This window comes from Vicia villosa, linkage group LG2 (assembly GCF_029867415.1).
Source record: "Vicia villosa cultivar HV-30 ecotype Madison, WI linkage group LG2, Vvil1.0, whole genome shotgun sequence".
NCBI classification, from domain to species: domain Eukaryota; kingdom Viridiplantae; phylum Streptophyta; class Magnoliopsida; order Fabales; family Fabaceae; genus Vicia; species Vicia villosa.
This window is the reverse complement of record NC_081181.1, coordinates 206,133,275-206,155,035: the sequence shown is the minus strand read 5'-3', so window position 1 is coordinate 206,155,035 and position 21,761 is coordinate 206,133,275. Positions and strand designations below refer to the sequence as shown.

At 33.5% G+C, this 21,761-nt stretch overlaps 1 protein-coding gene across 1 annotated transcript; it reads right to left on the bottom strand.

Moving 5' to 3' along the window:
- Positions 1-11,884: 11,884 nt before the first annotated feature.
- LOC131653694 (organic cation/carnitine transporter 4-like) lies at positions 11,885-16,440 on the bottom strand. Its single transcript, XM_058923955.1, has 2 exons — positions 15,941-16,440; positions 11,885-13,276 (listed from the first exon to the last, which is right to left on the bottom strand). The coding sequence occupies exons 1-2, from the start codon at positions 16,341-16,343 to the stop codon at positions 12,084-12,086; spliced, it is 1,596 nt and encodes a 531-aa protein (XP_058779938.1). The 5' UTR covers positions 16,344-16,440; the 3' UTR covers positions 11,885-12,083.
- Positions 16,441-21,761: the final 5,321 nt, after the last annotated feature.

Here is a 21,761-nt window from a genome sequence, read left to right as displayed (position 1 = left end):
TATGTTCATGTATGTTTGCATTCATTCATGTTCATTGATGATACTGTATCCATAAGGGTGTGTTAGATCAGTGAAGGGCATGATTCCCATTGTGTGGAATCTGTGCTGGCAGGGCCGTATCTTGATGATGTTGGATCGGTCATGGGTTATTCCCATTTGATGAGGTTGGTACCACATGCATAGTGTCAGTTCATACATATGCATACTTTTATAACATGATTGGAAGTATTCCAGTGTTATAAATATTGATGATGTGTTGGTTGCGTGTTTTGTTGAATTAATGTTGAGTATGATTGTCTGTTTGAAAGATGTGTTCTGTTGGCATTTGTGTAAATGATGGACGTTCCTGATAATCTGAATATGATGAAATTGGGTGAATGATATAACTATGATGTGTTGTTATTTAAGATGCAATAACATTTGTTAACTGTGATGAGACTCACCCTTACTGTTGACATTTTCAGATTGAGGATAGCTGCTTTCGACTTGGTGAGGATTAGCTCATAAGTCAGTGTATTAGTGTAGCGTCATGTGTCATGCTCTGATATTGTAACACTGGGGAACGCTAGCTTAGAGTTTATGATGATACTCTATCGTGTTGTTATTGTATTAATTCTGTGGGATATTGCATAGATGATGTTATGCTTATCCGTATGATGAATTTTCCGCTGTGTTAACATGAGATGTTTATGTATTATGATGAATTGTTCCTTAGTGAAAGCATGACAATGAAGTTATGATAAATTTGTTTTAATTGGAATTGTGGCACCCTTGTTTTCATGTTTTACTCTGAATTATTTTATTAATTTCCGCGGGGTTTAGAAGGGTGTTACAATAGTGGTATCAGAGCAGGTCGTCCTTCCGGTCAATTGTCGAGTCAGTTGAGTTGCGCGACAGTTGTATACTGTTGGTGTTTTATCCCTTGGTACACGACATGTGAGTGAATCACTGTCGGTACTTGTTTGTTTTGTTGCAGGTGTTAGATTGAAACAAGTGTGGGAGAAGCTTTGCTTCTCGGTTATGTTTCAGTTGTAAGATGATTGATTCAGTAGGCTATTGTTGGTAACAGTGCAAGCGTTGTTGGAGTTTGTTGTTTTCCGAATTGAAGGTGACTTGGAATTAAGATTTGACTAGTAATTGAGTTGGAGCATCTGGAAGGAGGATGATTATATGCAATTGATGATTATTTGTAGGAGAGGGAAATTAGAAAGTTGCAATGTATCAACTCTACTAGTGGATTGTGAAGTTGTCAGTTGAGTAGCCTTGCGTCTCGGAAGAGGTTCAGTGTAAGTTGTAAAGAGGATTGCTGTCATGATATTTCAGAAAGCGGACTTTGGCGGGGGAATGTGTCGCTTAAGTTATAAGAATGTTTGGAATGTGATCGAGTTGAAGAGAATGAGTTTTCGAGTGAGATTTTCTTAAGCAAAACGCAGGAAAATTGCTGAATAGCTGCAGAACTTCGAAAATTCATAACTCGAGTTCTGGACATCCGAATTGAGTTCCGTTTGAAGCGTCGGAAAGCTAACGAGATGAACTTTGTTATAAAAATAGTTGCAGAAGCTGTAATGTATTTAATTGCGATAGAATGACGTCGGAAAGAGGTGAAGTTACGGTTACTCTTGTTCTTATAACTAGACTTGTTTATTGGTACTGCACGGGATGTCAGTGTCAGTGTTGAACGGATTGAAGGAATAATTAGAAGGTTTGTTGAGAAGTAATTTTAAGAATTGGATGTACCATTTGAAGAGTTTTGGGAATACCGTATAGAGCGTCGCTGCATGATGTCGATGTTGCATTTCGGATAACGATGGAAAATTCATATCTTGGATTCCGAGTGTCAGATTGACGTGTCGTTTGAACTTACGAAGAGGAGAGATTATGTTCTACCTTATGGGAGAGTTATAAATACAGTAGATTGATCCTATAAGGAGATATTGTGAAGTCGGTTAAGGAAGCGTGAAACTTGTTGAATAGGAATGCCTACTACCGTGATTGTTTGAAACAAAATTGAGTGGAACATGTTGTTGATGAGATGTTCGGTAATAAAGATGGTTTGAGGGCTGATGGATTTTAGTGAGAAGTGAATTACTAGTAAAGATGGGATAAACTTTAGAACTCTTGGAATCGTATTTGTGATGGAAAAGTAACGATAAGTATAAAAGAAGAATTTTAGAGGATTTCTGACACCTATTGATGTGAGGAAGACTTCGTTGAGATTCCGAGTGGAATGATATTTGGACGTGAAGGATGTCATGGAATTTGGATTAAAACCACGAGTTATGAATGTGGTCTTGGTCTTGCAAGTTTGTTGTATGGTTCAGGATTCGAAGTGTTTAGTGATCATAAGAGTTGAAGTACCTCTTTGGTCAGAAAGGGGCTTAATATGAGGCAGCAGAGATGGTTAGAGTATATTTTTGTTAGGATTAAGATTTTGGTTTGAATTACCATCATGGTAAGAAAAATGTTGAGCTATTGTGTTGCGTAGGAAGTCTTTAAATATGTCGGTGCTAATGGTGAAGGAGTTAGATTTAATTGGACAATTTAGAGACTTGAGTTGGTATGTGAAGGTGATCCTAATAGTGTTAGTTTGGGTATGCTAAGGCTGACTAGTGGTATTCTTGACGAGATTAGAGAAGGTCAGAAAGATGATGCTGAGTTGATCGATAGGTTGACTTTGAATTACCAAGGTAAAGGCGGTGAATTCAGAATCGACGGGAATAATATAATGAGGTTGAGTGATTGGATTTGTGTTTCTGATGTTTTGAGCTTTGGAAGAATATTCTAGAAGAAGGACACCGTAGTGGATTATTGAACTATGATGATGTTAATGAGTTTGGGTGCAAACTCAGAAGTGGACACTATTATGTAGTAACGACGGTTTATGCTTAGATATGATTTTCAACTATCTATTGACAAATTTAGGACTTGATCACCCTAAATATCTTGTTGGTAGTAGATGGAATCATATAGATGAGATGAGCTTGTTTTGTTACCTTAATGGTATAAGATGTGATGAATGCGAAGCCGTGGGAATAATCACTCACTATGTTGTGTGAATTTATGAAGAGGTGAATATGAAAGAGTGCAACATGATGGACAAATGACTTAAGACGGGTAATCAGAGTCGCACAGCGAAAGTGTGATGTGGAGTAGTGTTATGAGTACTACTCGTGGGAAGTGAGGAATTAATATGTCAGGAGCTTACATAGAGAATATGTGTTGATCTATATGTTGGATTTAGAATCCAATGGATGTAAGGATGTCGTGTCGAAGAATTATAACTCTTTTGAGTAATTGCCGAGATGATGAATATGTTATTACGGTTGTACGTAGTTAAGGAGTATGTATTCGGCGAAATTAAAACGAAGAATTGATACTATATGATGCTGTAATAATTTTGTGTTGTTATTAAGGTGATATTGTAGATTCCAGATATAATGAGTAATTACACTCTATGAAGGACGAAGTGGATTTAATTCTTAAAAGAGAGTGGGACTCAGTTGGGCTATTTTGTAAGCAATGGTATATTGATGCTAATGAGTGTGACTATAATTACTTGTGTGTACTTGTTCTGATGGTTAGGATGTTTAAATAGAGGAAGTAAATCAGGAATTGGTTTTCATTGGATGCGAGTAAGGATTGCTAAGTGGAAGATTAGTACCATGAATGATGAGGAATGATTCTTGGACGAATGAGTAAAGAGAGTCGGAATCGGGTGAAACTCAGAAATCTATTTGGTATAGATGATTGTGATGAGTACTCAGAGTAGTGCGGAAAAAGCGGAATGTCACGTGTTGGATAATTGCTAGTGTGACTTAAGAGGAGTCAGATAATTGGAATTCAATGGTATAGGAATATGAGTATGGAGTTTCTTGAAGGAAGTGGTTGGTGAAAAGTGTAAGTATTACCTTATCACTCAAATGGAAAAGTGTGTCTGAGGATGATAAGTTCGGTAGATGGTATGCATCCCTACAGTGTTGATCAGTGTGATCACACTATGGATTGTGTAATTGTATTACTCAGTTGTTAAGCGTATTATATAGGTTGTACCTCAATGTTCTATTGTTGTTAACCTTTTGGAGATATAGCGAGTGGTATCCTTTTGGATGGTCAAATGCAACGTAAGAACTGGGATTTGAATGTATGAAACATGTTTCCTGTTGGTTATGTCAGATGGTAATGTTAATTGAGAGCTGGAGAGTCAGGTGAAGGACTCTTATACGAGCTGGTTACTTGAGGTATGTTTTCGAGGACGAAAACTCTTTTAGTGGGGGAGAGTTGTAACGCCCCATATTTTCTAATTTTAATTTAATCGGAAATTAAATTATTATTTGGAATTATTCGGTATTTTGTGGAATTATTTGGAAAGAATTATGAGATGGGCTATTGGGCCAAGTGTGGTGTTAGTAAAGAGGGGGTGCTATGTTAGTAAAGCCCTTTACTAATTAAAATTTTATTTTTCATAAACAATAAGGAAAATTGGGAGAAAGGAAAAAGGAACGTGAAAAGCAGAGCAGAGGAGATGAGAGATTGGAAAGCTGGTACGTGAAGAGGAACAAAGAGGAAAAGAACCAATCAAGAATCTTTGGCTAAGGTAAGGGGGGGACTCTCTGGTTATCATCTATTATCGTGTTCTTAGTTAATAATATTGATTAGGGATGTTGTTGAGTCAATTGGATTATATGTTAGGTTTGGGGAGGTTATGAATTGATGAAAATTGCATGGATTATTGATTGATTTATGTGTTGTTTTGATGTGTGATGATGAATAATGATGCAATTGATGATTAACTGCCTGTATATGATGTTTGGAGTTAGTTTTGGACTCAAATTGGGCGAGATCGCAGGATCTGACGTAGACCCGAAAGTTTGTGAAATCGCCAGTTCGCGCCGCGTCCCAGTGTTGGCGCCGCGAAGGCGTACTTATTTTATCGTTTCGCGCCGCGAGCATATGTTGCGCCACGAACTCGTTTGTGTGGTTCAGGTCGCGCCGCGAACCTTGGTTGCGCCGCGTGCTGTAGCGATGGTTGTTTTCTTGGAAAAGTTAAATGATGTGTAACTTTCGAACCGTAGGTATGTTTTTAGTGTCGTTTCGAGCACGATGAATCTTACGAGATGGTCTACGTGTTTAAATGATGGAATGAGGTGTGAATCCAAATATTTTTAAATATGATTTTTATTTCTTGGTGAATGATGTATTGTACATATATGTGATGAGATGTGTTAAATAGATGCTATGTTGAAATATTAATCATGTGATGATTTGTTTAATTGGATGATGTATTGTTGACATATATGATGAAATGTGACAATATAAGATGTTGTTTTTAAAAACATTATGATGTGATGATTTGTTGAGAATTATATGATGATGATTGATTGTTGTGGAATGATGTGGATACATGTGTGTTCTTCTTATTGATGATGATGATTGATGTGGACACATGTATGTTCTTTAATGATGATGATGATAATTGATTGTATTTGAATGATGCTAATGTATATAAACATACTTTGATGATGATGATGATGTTGATGATGAAATGAGTATTTGACGATGTTACTCATTAGACTTGACGATGGTATAAGTATGTTCATGTATGTTTGCATTCATTCATGTTCATTGATGATACTGTATCTGTAACACCCTGGATTTCCGCTTACCCCGCGGGGCTTCCGGCCTACCAAGCATGTCACCAGCTTAATCAATAATCCCCCCTAGGTCCGCTTATCGGCTGCCTAGAAAATATTGTTTTTGCCTCCCGCAGGAATCGAACCATGTACCTAGGGGTCAAGTACATATTCATAGCAATTCCTGCTACCAATTGAGCTACTAGCTCAATTGGTAGCAGGAATTGCTATGAATATGTACTTAACCCCTAGGTACATGGTTCGATTCCTGCGGGAGGCAAAAACAATATTTCCTGGGCAGCCGATAAGCGGACCTAGGGGGATTATTGATTAAGCCGGTAACATGCTCGGTTGGCCGACACGGTTGATGCGTGCAGCGGATATCGGGGTGTTACAGTATCCATAAGGGTGTGTTGGATCAGTGAAGGGCATGATTCCCATTGTGTGGAATTTTTGCTGGCAGGGCCGTATCTTGATGATGTTGGATCGGTCATGGGTTATTCCCATTTGATGAGGTTGGTACCACATGCATAGTGTCAGTTCATACATATGCATACTTTTATAACATGATTGGAAGTATTCCAGTGTTATAAATATTGATGATGTGTTGGTTGCGTGTTTTATTGAATTAATGTTGAGTATGATTGTCTGTTTGAAAGATGTGTTCTGTTGGCATTTGTGTAAATGATGGACGTTCCTGATAATCTGAATATGATGAAATTGGGTGAATGATATAACTATGATGTGTTGTTATTTAAGATGCAATAACATTTGTTAACTGTGATGAGACTCACCCTTACTGTTGACATTTTCAGATTGAGGATAGCTGCTTTCGACTTGGTGAGGATTAGCTCATAAGTCAGTGTATTAGTGTAGCGTCATGTGTCATGCTCTGATATTGTAACACTGGGGGAACGCTAGCTTAGAGTTTATGATGATACTCTATCGTGTTGTTATTGTATTAATTCTGTGGGATATTGCATAGATGATGTTATGCTTATCCGTATGATGAATTTTCCGCTGTGTTAACATGAGATGTTTATGTATTATGATGAATTGTTCCTTAGTGAAAGCATGATAATGAAGTTATGATAAATTCGTTTTAATTGGAATTGTGGCACCCTTGTTTTCATGTTTTACTCTGAATTATTTTATTAATTTCCGCGGGGTTTAGAAGGGTGTTACATTGTTGATGGGGGAGAATATCGCCCCATTTTGTGTAATTGACGGTGTGGTCTTCGTGTTGGCTTTGAAGGCAATTGCTTTAGTCAAACTCGCAGTGACTGTGCCTTCCCCTGTAGTATTAGAAGGTTGTTCTCCATTCTCGTTGTTTCTTGGATTCACCATTCTAGTGTATTTTCTTTTTGTTCTACTAGGGTAATATTTGAAAATCCTACCATTCCTCAATTTCATGCACACTAAGATTCAGAAGTTTCATGAATGGAGAACTTATATGCAGATTTTAAAAAGAAAAACTAAAACTTTTCGCACAAAGGGTCCCACCGGGTGTGCCAATTTGTTTACTTGGAAATTTGGTAAACAAAGACAAATTTCAATTTACTTAAGGGATTAAACTCGAAAAGATCTCGAACATATTGTGCAAAAGTTTGTAAGTTTGAAATTTTTTTATATTTAATTCAAAAACTATAAAAATGTAATAAAAAAACCCTTTAAATGCAATAAAGTAACTTGAATGCAATAAATGACGAAAAACATAAAGAACTTAAGTTATAAAATGGAATGCAAACACACATTGTAGATCACTTGTTTCTCCTAACACTCATACTTTTTGTTTCTAAAGTTTGTGTCAAATTGCGGACCCTAAAGACATAAACAAACATTGCCTAAATACTAGTCATAATATAACCGTCCACAACGGTCGACTTAGCAAATTTCGTCACGTTTCCAAAACCATGCAAACTGATCTCTGCAAACTTTACACGTATTTTCGAATAACCACCTGATCTTATCCAATTCTAGCTTTGTTCGACTATATGTAATTATTTTCCACTTGAAAACATCAAATTTTTGTCTAAGTCCAAACACATATCTTTTGGTCTTTATGATACCAGGAATTCGACCAAAATCATTTTGTCTTTCGACGGGACGAATCATGAAAATGGTCGAGACTGACCATTTCAATTTCAAGATCGACTTATTTCTAAGAAACGATTCTAATCTCCAAACTCTAAAGCCTTGTGTCGAAAAATCTGAGATAACAAGGACGCACCCTATAAAGGTGGAAAAAAACATTTCCTTTGTATTTTTAGACTTAAAATGTGCAGTGCCAGCAAATCTGCCCCGTCTTACCCTCGCTTTTTGCGGGAAGGATTAAAATTTTAAATTTGTATCTTCAACTATGTCCGCCTCGTCCACTTTGTCTTTTTCGAATTTTTATGGGATAGATCTACACAAGATATATGTGCTAAGCTAAAAACAAAATCTTCCTTTTTTTCTTTAAAGATAATCTTTTTTTTTTCTTTCTATTATATATGAATTTTAGCCTAGATATTATATATGACTTTGTAGTATTTTATATTTTAAAAATATTCGTTGTCTACAGATCGACACACAGGTTTTTAGGATAGAGATGCATAAATATAAAAATACACAATGGATCGCCTACGTAACTGTTTTCTCTTAGTCTTATTATTTAAGTAATAAAAAGACTGCGTGTATGGTTTATGTAATTTTATTATTATTGCCTCAATAGTTGTTTGTTGTGGTCCACTAGTTCTTTTAAATTTTGCAACTAGATTTTTGGTAAACTTAAAATAAATTTACAAAAGTTATTAGAACTAGCAAGAGGACAAAAAAAAAGTATGATGATGGAAAATTTTGCTGCATTAATACACTTTCCCCCCGTTTTTTCTACTTTACATCATTTTTTTCCAATACTTTTTAAATTACCACTTTTTCAAACTAATTTTATTTCTCTAAGGGCTAGTCAAAGCAATTGGTGTCTCTAAGGTATATACTTGATACTTGATTAAATAAGTATAATAAAGTGGAAAAGAGTACAAACCAAAAAAAAAAAAATGTAAAAGAGTGTATTGTGAAAATTTAGGGAAAAAAGTTGTATGAAAGGAAAAAATTTCACGATGGTGTGGTTCTTTTTCTTTCCGGCATTTTAGACTTTTTAGCGCTTAGGGTTTCAGAAACATCTGTTATCAAACATAAATTGAAGACTAGCTCTTGAATAATTTTGCAACAAGATAAATTATTGCCTCAATAATTGTTATTGTCCACTAGTTCTTTGAAAAACACAAGTGATTTTATTCTCTGAAATTTATAAAGCCGACATAAATTGCTAGTCTCCAATTATACCAAATATAATATTGTAATATTGTAACCCATGAAAATATTTTTGACATAAGTTAATTAATGAAAGAAAATACCATTCTTTTTATGTTATTTTATACTGAAAATATTTATAACTGACATGATGTTCTTAAATCTATTATTTTATCAAAGTTTATTATAAACTACAAGAAATATATATTTGAAGTTAAGAACATCACAGCAAAAACACCTAAAAGTGTGCATCGATTTATCTCTGATTTGTAAGTAAAATATGATAAGTTGGTGAACTATAATAAACATTCGACATCAGAATAATAAAATGTAAATAAAATATTCGTAATTATAAATAAACATATTTCAGTATTTGAAATTAAAACTATTGATTTGAATTAAATTATTTCACCTATTGTTCTAATTATATGTCAAAATGATTAATGTAAATAAATTAATAAAATTGATCCATACAACCATACTATAAATATATTAGTTTATATATACATATGGTGCATGGGTACTCTTCCGTCGGAAATATGTAGAAACGTAGAAGTTACGGTGGAGGAGAGCTTCCAATGCGACGAAACAAGAATACCTATAAAGTTAACACTCTGACATTTAAATTAATATGTGAATGATGAGAGACTAGACAAAATTGATTTGAAACTTGTTATTTGAAATGTCACCATCTGCATATATAGGAGAGCGGAATAACTAATCTTCGTGGTCTGAAATACGAAGGACGGTTGGATGTGTTGGGAGTACAGCTCTCCTGCTTCCGGGTCTCCGAGGGTTCAATGGTTAGGAGAATATTCCAGAAGCTTAGTAAATATCTGACTCGGATGCGGGGTCCTGTCTTGTGATGGTCACGCAAAAAGGGATATGACCGGCCTATAACCGTTTCCTAGAGTTACTGTGGACTTAGGAATCGGGAGGTCTTTCAACACCATTGGTCCCTCATATCGAAGACGTACCTCAGACGCATAATGAATTTGAAATGTTTAGAATACTTTGCAGAAGTAATCAACTCATTTAATGTTTCCTTGTTCCTGGTTTGCTATCTCTCTAAGTCGTCAACACATCACCTCAGATACATGTGTTAGGAATGGATTATCCTACTTAGGTCGCTCAAGTGTTTTTTTATTCAAGGGGATTGACGGGACAAGAAGCGTGTTACCCTTGAATTGTTTGATCTGGTTGATCTTCGGGTCACTTTCCTTACAAGTGTTTAGGTGCTACTTCTCAATTTTCTTTGGGCACATTTATTTCATACTTGTATACTTTCTCCGTATCGCTTTGCCTTATCCTCCAAATCTTCCAATTTCACTGGTCTTATTAGTTTATATGGAGGAGATCGAAGTAGAAGATTACTCTTGGGTTGAACCGTCGTATTTAGTCCATGAGTCTGCTTCCGTTCTAGGAAAGTAAATTTTGTTTGATCATTTAGAAATAAGGGTTTCTTCTGATTGAGAAATCCCGTCGGTTTCATCTGGAAAAAAAGGTTTTTCTTACAAGTTTGAGGGGTGTTTTATCCTCTTATATGCATGTATTTTTCAAGACTTAGCGGTTCGTCTCCCACAAACCCATTTCGAGAAGGAGGATATGGATCATCTTCATATTCCCCCTTCGCAACTCCATCCTTGTACTTGGGGCTTCGTGCGAGTATTTTAATAATAGTATGAATACCAGGGAAAGCGGGTTTGCCTTCTTGATACCTTTTCTTAAATCTTTTTGAAGTTTGTCTTGCTTGAAAGGGTATTGTTGGCCATGGTTTTCCTTCTCTCCTCCGTGTCCAAAATTAAGTCTTCAAGGGTTACATTGATAGTTGGAAACATTTTAAACCTAATATTATTTGCCTTCTTTATTGACCGAGGATTATGCTTTCATTGGTTGATGAGCTTCTTTGATAAACTGAAAGACAAAATCAGCAAGAATAAGGAAGTGGTGATTTGAATGACCACATGTTGGGGCTTATGGCTCAAAAGAAACGGAATTCTCTTCGAGGAGGAAATTTTCAATTTGAAAGACATAGTTATACACATAAAAGTGCTCTCTTGGAGTTGGTTGACTATAGGGGTTAAGAGTAAATCTTTTTGTTAATTTATATGATTGGTATAAAAATCCTTTATATTTTTTAAATGGTTAAATAAGATTTTGGTCTCTATAAATATTCCAGTATTCGTTTTAAGTTTCTCTCTGTCTTTAGGCAAGGATTTTTATAAAAAAAAAATTGTCAAAACCAGCTAAAATCGTTGTCAAAATTCAGGAGAGACTAAAAATAAAACTGCAATATTTATAGGAACCAAAAACTTATTTAACCATTTTTTTAAGGTGCATTGACTCTTTTGTAATTGTGGACTTCGTTTGAGTATTTCTTATACACTTTTATTAATCTAATTTGCTTATTAAAAAAAAAATTCTCTCTTTCTTTGTCCTCCAAATGTCCAAACAAAAGTTAAATGAATCGAATTCCCATAACTCACCAAAGATTAGGAAAACTTTCATGACTCAACAAACATTTTGAGATTATAACAAAATAAATTATGTCATTAATTATTAGAGTTGAATTAATGCTCTTGTAAGTTATGCACTAATGAACCCTTCGTGAAGAAACTAAAAATCCATTATTATTAAATATGATTTGATGCGTGTACATAAATAAAATGTGGTTTATAATTTGATTGATAGACTTTATAAAGTGACACGATTTATAGAGTGACACGACTTATCTAACAATTCGGTTTTAGAGACGTGTCTTAGATAAAATTCTAATTTTAATATGATATTAATTAATATCATATTAAAATTAGAATTTTATCTAAGACACGTCTCTAAAACCGAATTGTTAGATAAGTCGTGTCACTCTATAAACAATTTCAAATTCTATCTCTAGTTAATTTAAAACTTGATATTTCTTCAATACTCGATTTATATCTAAAGTGCACTTAGTTAATACTTACACAAAAAATATATTAAGTATGTTATCTTCTGTTATTAATAAGATTGAAATTTACAAAGAGTCTTAATATTTAGAAATGGGAGAGTAATTGGCAATTCAATGTTTAACTCAATCCACTTGCGTCATTTTTCTTTAACTCATCTCACCATTTCAATCAGTAAAGAACCGTAAGGACAAAGAGCTAGCTAGCAATAGCATCATGTAAGTCCAGCCTCCAATCCATTGAATGTATCATAAAGAGGCATATTTAGTGTCTCCGGCAGATAAAATGCAAACATCCCACCTAAAATCCCACATGCTGCAAACACTCCAAACGGCAACCAACTACCCAAAACCACCACTAAAGGTGCCAAAATCGCCCCCATTTGCGCCGCCTGCGTTGCAGTTCCTAGTGCCGCGTTCCTCACCACCGTAGGAAACAACTCCGCCGTGTAAATAAACAACAAGTTATAAGTCCCAGCCATTCCAAATATTCCCAGAACACCACACACCATTTTAATTATTTTCCACACCCCAATATTACTCATCAAACTCCCCAACAAACAAAAGAATCCACTGAACCACATTGTCCCTATTGTTAATGGCTTTCTCCCGAATCGATCCAACAACACCGCTGTTATTGTAAATGCTGGCATCTCCGCGACCGAATTCAGAATCACGTTTATGTAGAGGTTTGTTTCGAGGTTTGCAACGTTTAGGCTAAGACCATAGTACACCACTGATGCTAAGAAGTTAAGAGCTATTGCTAGAATTAACCTAATACGTGTCGTTCGGTTACGAATCACATCAACGATGGATCCAACTTGTGCATCCTTGTTTTTCATTTCCTTGTAACTAATGAGATTGTGATCCGAAGAATATTCAAGATCATTTGATGATTTTTTTGATTCTGATACTTCTTCGTCAAGTGCGAGGACTACTTCATCCGGAAGGTGTTTTCCGTTGTAAGAAGCAATGGTGGACATGAGATTAGTAGCTTCGTTTATTCTTCCTCGAACGAGGTACCATCTCGGTGACTCTGTGATGAAGGGAAGGACGAGGATAATGTAGAGGAGGGAAGGAATGGAGGAGACGATATAGAGTGTGCGCCATGTTTGGAAGGCGTAGGCGATGCCGGAGAGAATTGCAATGCCTCCGGAGAAGAAATAGAAGGTGGACATTCCGGCTGTGCCGCGTTTTGATGGGCCAATGGGTTCGGTGGCGAGGACGAAGGCGCAGAGACCAACCCCGCCGGTGCTGAAGCCAGTGAGGAGGCGGAGGAGGACATAGATCCAATAGTTAGGGGAGAATGCAGTTAAGCAGCCAAATATGGCATTTAGAGCACAAACCACAGTGAGAGAACCTTTTCTTCCTAGAGATGAGTCTGAAAGGTGGCCAAATACTCCAGCTCCTGAAATTACAACATCAATCAAAATCATGTTATTTTTATGTCATGATTATTCAGCAAATGCAATACTACCATATTTCTTATTACTCTTTTAACATCTTATTTTATTTAATTCTGTTGTTCTGAAAATATATCTTGTTTGAAATCATTTTCATAATCAATAAATTTTATTTTTGCATCTTATCCCAAAACTTAATTTTAAAAAATAAAAAATTATATTTTAAATTCGTATATATAGTCCGTAATATATAGATCATGAATCATCTCCTTCCCTCTTTTTTTCTCCTTCAACAAAAACAAGTGTAATAGAATTAATGATATTAGCAAAAATTGATAAAAAAAAAAAAAGAAAAAATATTAGAGAGAGATAGAGAAAAAAATGTGAAGGAGATAATTAGAGAGAAGAAATTAAAAGAGAGAATCCAAGTTTGTAATATATGACCTGTATTGATGTAAACCATGAAAACGAAAATTAATTGTGTCTATTTTTAGGTAGAAAAATAAATGAGTCATTCATGAACAAGGGCATATAGCATTAATAACCAAAAGGAAAAGGCAAATGTTTTTGTTGTGCAAATTCAATGTGTGACACCTGTTTTTATCACTTAATTGAACTGATAAAGTGAGACATATTTACATTGGCATGATTCCAAATTCCACTAACAAAGATTCCTCCACTCTTGGACATAATATTCCTACATATCTAATATTTTTACTTAGAAATAACAAATTAGTTGTCCCTAGCATACATTACAAATAAGGACAGACAACAAAAACTCAAGTTGTACACCACTATAAAGTACCTATAACCTTCAACCATTTGTCAAGAAAATTTTACATTTTGTCCCTATTATATATATATATATATATATATATATATATATATATATATATATATATATATATATATATATATATATATATATATATATATATAGAGAGGAGAGATATATTTACTCCAGGAGTAAGTGTAGAAAAGTTACTCCAAATCTTAACCATTGATTATCATTAATCTAACGGTTTTAATTAATTTGTTATATAGAGAAATATTTCCAAAAGTAAATAAATTAAAATGATCAATTAAAACCGTTAGATTAATGAAAATCAATGGTTAAGATTTGGAGTAACTCTTCAACACTTACTCTTGGAGTAAATATATCCCTCCTCATATATATATATATATATATATATATATATATATATATGAATTTTTAATATTTTATATTTGAATAATATTAGTAGGATACATAAATATAAAACTATACAATGGGTCGTCTACGCAACCATTTTTATTTTATCAATATTATCATTTAAGTAATTAAAAAAATGCGAGTATGGTTTATGTAATTTTATTATTGTCTCAAAAGTTGTTTGTTATCCACTAGTTTAAAATTTTGCAACTAGATGATTAAGAAATAAGAACCCCACGGAATTGGTAAGCTTAGTGTAACAATTAATTAGTATTAAAAGTTATTTGAACTAGCTAAACAACAAATAGACAGGAATGAGAATGATCATGTGGTCCTTTTAATCTTCTGGTACCTATACTAAAGTAAATTTTAATGGACCACCTGCATCAAAATGCTTAAGACTTTCAACCATAAAAAGGACGTTGTTTTTTAAAAATATATATAAATGATCATTTTTAAGTTTATGATAGATATAATAATTTAATAAATATTAATGTGATAAAACTTTGCTTATGCATTAGCACTCAAACTCTTCCTGAGTTTGACGAAACAAATCTACTTTGACTAAATTTAAATTTAAAGTTTTTTCAATAACAAAATATGATGGCAAGTAAGTAATAGAGATATTAAATATATGATGAATTTTTTGATAGTTTGATTTGTATTTTATTATTTGATATATATTATTATTTGAAATATATATATATATATATATATATATATATATATATATATATATATATATATATATATATATATATATATATATATATATATATATATATATATATATATATATATATATATATGAATTTATTTGAAATATATATTTGAAATTTTCTAAAATTGTTTTATTTTATTATTCTTAATAAATTTTGGTGTTAAAAAAATAATTATTTTTATTAAAATATTTAATTTCACGATATAGATGTGGAGGTAAAAACTATCTTCAGACGCCTAGTTGATATGCATGTTTGTTTGCCCATATTATTGATCAAGATCATATTTTATAAATTTTTGTCAAATTTTATTATAATTTTAATTATTTTTAAGTAGCGGCTAGAGATTTTTTCACACCCTCCTTTCCAAAATTGAATATGAAAATTGAATAGATAAACTATAAAACTAAAAGTAGGATTAGTGTAAAGATTAAATATTGTTTAACAAATCTGTACTAGTACATGTCAGTCACGCATCTCTCTTTTTTATTTTACTCAAAATCACACATTATCGCATGAATATTTATTTTAATTCTTTACTTCAATGATTAAAACAATACATATAAATTAAATTTTCCTAGAGTGGTAATAACATCTCACAACTAATTATGTTTAACTCTAGATATGGATCATAAGATTAACAAAAATAATAGATAAATTAGGAACTAACTTTATAATTTAAGCTGTCAAAATTTACTAAAAAAACGGAAACAAACAATGAAACAGAATGTAGAAAATAAGAAAAAACAAGAACTAACCGATCATACAGCCGGCGAAGAAAACCGCCTGAACAAGTCCAACTTTAAACTTATCACCGCAAACCAAACTCCATTCCGACACCGTAGAAGCCGCTTTTCCGCCGATCCACTCCCACGACTCCGGTGACACACCGCAAACACTTCCACCGGAGGAGCACTCCGTACCGGAAACACACTTCCAGTCAGGTTCCCGATCAGCGAAAATCATAACCATAGTGTGAAAAGCTTCCAGCGCCCAAGCGAGACTAGTGAGAACGAAATGCTTCAACTGCCACTTTCCGAACTCACCGCAGTATTTCTGAAGCATGTCGTCGATGCAGATCTTTTCCGTTTTGTTGTTTGCCGGAGGTGGTAAGATCGGTGAGCGGAGATCGTCGGAGAGTGATGAGAATGTTGCCGCCATTGGTAATGATTTGTGTCGCTTTGCTTTTGGAACGTGGTAAGTCAGAGAGTGTCAGTTCAATCTTATATGCTTATATATAGTCTAAGAATTAGTATGCCAAATTGGACTTAATCACAAGTCTAAGAATATTCTCAAACTAATCCTTTCATGAAAAAAAATTCTTTTTTTCTTTTCAAAATGCACTTTAAATTTTGGGTCTATTTCTTTAAAACAACTTATCATTATCCATTTTTTAAATAAATATTTTCCTTTTGTACTTAAGGTGACTTCAATAATAATGATATTTTCTGAGATATGTCAAATAAAAAGACCTTTGTTAGCTATCAGATATTATTTTTAGGGTGAATATGTATGACATTTTAGACTTAGTATAATGTTTAATAACTTTGACTCTAATCAATTAAGAATCGTTGCAGGTGATTTTTCGAGAAAGTCTTGTTATTAGGGGTGTGCAAAATATCCAGTTATGAGGACTAAATCCATAATCAAATTCAAATTCGTTTGAAATATTCTGATATAATTGAATGTTTATTAACCAATTTAGTGTTTAATGGTTTTGTATATCATTCATATAATTTAGATATAATTAAATGGTTATTAACCTGTTAAATTTTTTTAGATTTGGTTATAATCTGGTTATTATCCAAAATCCAAATTTTTTAAATTTGAAAATTAAAAAGAAATATTTTTTAATTTTTTTCATAAAATTGATTTTTCTTTAAAATCCGATTATATAACCATAACCAAATTTATAACCGGTTTTATAACCAGTTTTGATTAAAATGTGGTTTTGGTTATAAATCCAAACCATTTAAATAGTTTGAAAATGGTTATGGTTTGGTTATTAAAAATAACCAACCATAAACACCCTTACTTATCACGTTTCCATCTCGCCCGTGTGTCGATCACATGATCATCTCCTTACTTCTTATGTAAGACCTCTCATGTATCCCCGTGAATTCAGTATATACTTGTCATACTTAAATTTTGTCGAGACATTTAACTATTATATAGGTTTTAGTCGTTTTTATCTCGAATGAATGAGATAACATAGTTGGTAGTTAAGTGAGGATCCTAAGTGTAGGACTGACAATGAACTAAACTATATGGAAAATAGTTTGAAATTTGATTCGAAAATTAAATCGTTGAACTAGGTTCATGAACCAAATGAGCTGAATATGAAGTAAAAACTAAGTTCGTTAACTAAATGAGCTGAGCTTGAACTATACATAGTTCGACTCGTTAGGTTCATGAGTCAATTCAATTATGTATGAGATAAATTATATTGTCTTTAAGAATATGTTTAAATATTTGCTCTAAATCTTAGTATCATATTTTATTTTAATCTAACGGTTTTAATTGATGATTTATATTCTCAAGTGAGAAAAATATTTCTACAAATAATTATACAAATAAAATTAACATCGTAAAAATTCAATCTTATAACTTTTATTTTATTTCTAGATTTTTTATTTAAAAATATTAATTTAAAATGTCAAATATATATATAAAAAAATAGACTTTAGAAAAATTCCTTTTAAATCCGTGAAATAAGCGAGTTGAACCTAACAAGATAAACCTAACGAGTTGAACCGAGATGTTCATGAACTTCTAACAAGTCGATTTGAGCTGAAAAAAAGTTCGTGATAAACTCAAACTCGAATTTGAACTCGGCCAATTCTTAACAAGTCGAGTTTGAGCTGAAAAAAAGTTCGTCAAGAATTCGAACTCGGCCAATTTTTAACGAATCGAACTGAGCTGAGGCGAGTTCGACTCGACTCGACTCATTTCCAGCCCTACCTAAGAGGTACAAACACGAGGTATTGGATTCAAATTCCATCTTTTCCATTTTAGTGCATTTTTTCTTTTTTTTCCCTTCTATTTTATTTGAAAAATTAGAATTTTTTCCATTTTATTCACTTTTATCCGAAAAATAGTAAAAAATTATAAAAATATAAAAATAGAAGAATTTGATTTGTTTATATTGGATTTTGATTTTTACCAAAAATACAAAAATAGTTTAAATTAGATTTAATTTTCTATTTTTATCAAAAAGTAGCGTAACTAGATTTGATGTTTCTATTTTTTTCATTTGGATTTAATTTTATTATGTATTAGAAAAAATCTTAACAAAAAGTTCAAAAAAATATTACTATATTATGATCAATTTACATTAATTTTATAATTTGTATTTAGAAATGTTATTATTAGCTTTTAATTCTAAAAATCCTATTTTTCAGTATAAATTAGGACTAATAACTAACCACTCACTGATATACAAATTCTTCCACCATTTTCCACGTTTTGGTTGTTACAGCCACACCTTAATCCAACTACTTGACACCATCACCTTAAATTTTCTTCACAAAATCACTTTCAACATTCAAACCATGTACTACAACTTTCATTACAAACTAAGCCCACAATCCCCACCTACAAAAAAACCCCACGTTATTTTTTTTTTCTCTTTTCACAAGACCTTGTTTCAAATGTCACAAAAATCATTACCATTATAAAACTCCAATCCACCATTCCCTTCACGATTGCATCACTACCACTAAAACAACCCAAACACCATATTCATGAAACTTGAAACTTCTTTCCAAACACCTATCCAAATTCATCATTAAATGAATTCATCTAATCATCATCACCAAAGTACTAACCTTAAACCAACACTCATCCATCACCTTTGAAATTTCCAACAACATCATAAGAAAATCTCACCAACACTAACACCTTCACTTTTCCCACAACATAAACCATACGAAACAACCATCGTCATCCTCGTTACAATTTACAACAACACCAAAACCACCTCATCAGGATATCATCATTAACATCATCTCCACCATTGCAAATCATACAAACCACTCATCTCCATACTCCATCATCATCTCTTCAAACATTAAAATACAAAACCCTTAATTCATCATCTCAAACAAAACAACCCAATATCAACAACCTGAATATAAAAAAAAAAGCATAAGCAAGAAAGCAAAATCGAAGCTACAACGTACCGAAACCGGAAAGCCACTACTGTAAGCCACCTTCCGCGACCGCGCATTCCACGTGATCCACCATTTGCCCTGGCCATCACCCCATGACGGCCACCCTTGTCTGAAGAACCTCATAGCGCCACCACCCCAGTTTCCTCCACGCACCCTCGAATCCGCAGTCTTGATTCGTTTTGGGTATTTCCACTTTCTTTTTTTGGATTGTGATTTTGAAAGCTTTGTTTATGGTTGTGTACATAAAAAAATACTTAAGCAGACGTGGGAGGTCGGTACGAATATAAGCGACAATGGCAGAGAAAAAGATTTGGTGACATCCTGCCGAGTAGGTTGGGCTTTTACTAGAAAATTCGTTTTTAGTGACTTAATTAGCCACCAAAATCTGATATTAATTAGTCAATTTTAAGAAGTCACTTTCACTAAAATAAATCAGCCACCAATTCTTTGATCGAAATTTCGGTCACTGTAGTGACCGAATTAGCCACTAAAAATTGATATTTATGAGTCAATTTTAAGAGGTCACTAAATCAGTCAAAAAAATATTTTTATATACAATTTAAATTAATGTATAAAAATTAGAGAACAAAATTTCGATCACTAATATTTTTTATTTTCTTTTTCTATGTCTTTATTATGTTACTATTTCCTTTTCATTTTCTTAAAAGATTTTAATTCTCTTTTAATTTTTACTAAAATTTTCATATTTTTTATTGTTTTAACATATAATATATTCAAATATATCAGTAGGTGTTAAGTGATGTAGTGACAAGTTCTTATTAAAATGCGCGGTGGTCGCAAGTTCGATTCATAGGTATCATAACTTTTAATTTATGAAAAAGAACATTAAAATCGGTCACTAAATTCAGTCACAAATTCGGTCCCTAAATTTTGGTCACTAAATTCGTCGCAAAAACTTAGCGACTAGCACTTTTTCAACTGAAAAGTAACGGTCGCTAAACGTTTTAGTGAGCGATTTTTAAGCTTTTTCGGTCTCTAATTCGGTCACTAAAAGAAAATTTTCTACTTACATTTCTTAAATGGAGGGCGTCGTGGTTAGGATTGTTGTAATTACTAGGGGACTCCAAGGGTCACTTCATTAATGTTGTGGTTCATCAATCCAAAGGTATAAATAGGACTCCTGATCGAGGGATAAGCAAGACATTCTTTCATCCTAAGCTCACGCGTACCATTATTGTGCTGCTAAAATCCCTAAATAAACTCAGTTTAACCTATTTAGTTGTGTCCTCATCAGTTTTGCTTCCGGGAGGTATTCCAAACGTGTTTTACAGGAACATTTGGCGCCCACCGTGGGGCCTGGTAAAACTTTCTCATGTCACACTATCTCATATTCACTCTTGTTCTCGAAATGTCTAAATGTTCATCCAGCAGCGAGGATCCTCCACCAGACATGGCCTAAATAGTGGCCATGTTGGATGTGAATGCAACTCCACTACTAGATATTTTGCATGATGTCAAAATTATAGGAAAACTTAGCATTTTTGTATATTGGATGGTATCTCTGAGTTTGTGTGGCACCAATTGCAATAGAGGTTAGGAATCATTAAAAACCACTTTGAAACTGACCTAACTCATGAAAAACAACCTTCTGCATAAAATTACATTGCATGTTGTGACACATGCGCATTTCAGGCCGACACATGTAACTCTATATTGAAGCTTGTTACTTCTTTCAAGGTTAGGCCGACATGTAAGCCCTTTCAGGCTGGCATATACTGAAACTTCAGTTTTATGTGTCGACACATACTTCCTTCAGGCCAGCACATACAACTCAATAACGAAGCCTGTAGCATATGTCTCATTTGGATCAACACATACACATTATAGAGCAACACATACTGAAAAAAATTCTTTTATGTGCCGGCACATATGTCGAAGAGGTCGACACATGTACTTGCTTAAATAAGGTTGTAGCTTCTGTTTTGTTCAGGTCGACACGTAGACGTCTTCAGGTTGGCACATGTTGTTATTCTCAATATTATGTGGCGGCACATGCATCGAACATGCCGACACATATTATTAGTTGGGTCACTTTCTTTTAATTTTTTAAATTTTGAACCTCCTCCTTTTGCCACCAAACTTTCACAACTATAAATACGTCATTCATGCATCACTTCAACTTGATGAAACTATGAACACTTACTACATTTGCTTTTCATCTTCAACCTCCAATCTATGCATACATACTGACAAATGACACATAATCATCTTTTGTTTGGGTGCCATCTAGACGAGGCTTGATAACATTTGATTAGGTTCTTGTGTAGTCGAGAATATTAGATTGAAGTTTGTAGAGGGTTTCATCTGGAAAAACCTAGGGTTTATCCTCCAAGATCTTTGGTAGATTTAGGGGTTTTGTTACGAAATGGTCCAAGAAGGAATCGCA

What these genes read in the sequence shown, in the direction of transcription:
- LOC131653694 (XM_058923955.1), bottom strand. Translation starts at nt 16,343, where the DNA reads ATGGCGGCAACATTCTCATCACTCTCCGACGATCTCCGCTCACCGATC. An exon ending in CTTCGCCGGCTGTATGATCG is followed by an intron (nt 13,277 to 15,940) that starts GTTAGTTCTTGT and finishes TTGTAATTTCAG; the next exon opens with GAGCTGGAGTATTTGGCCAC.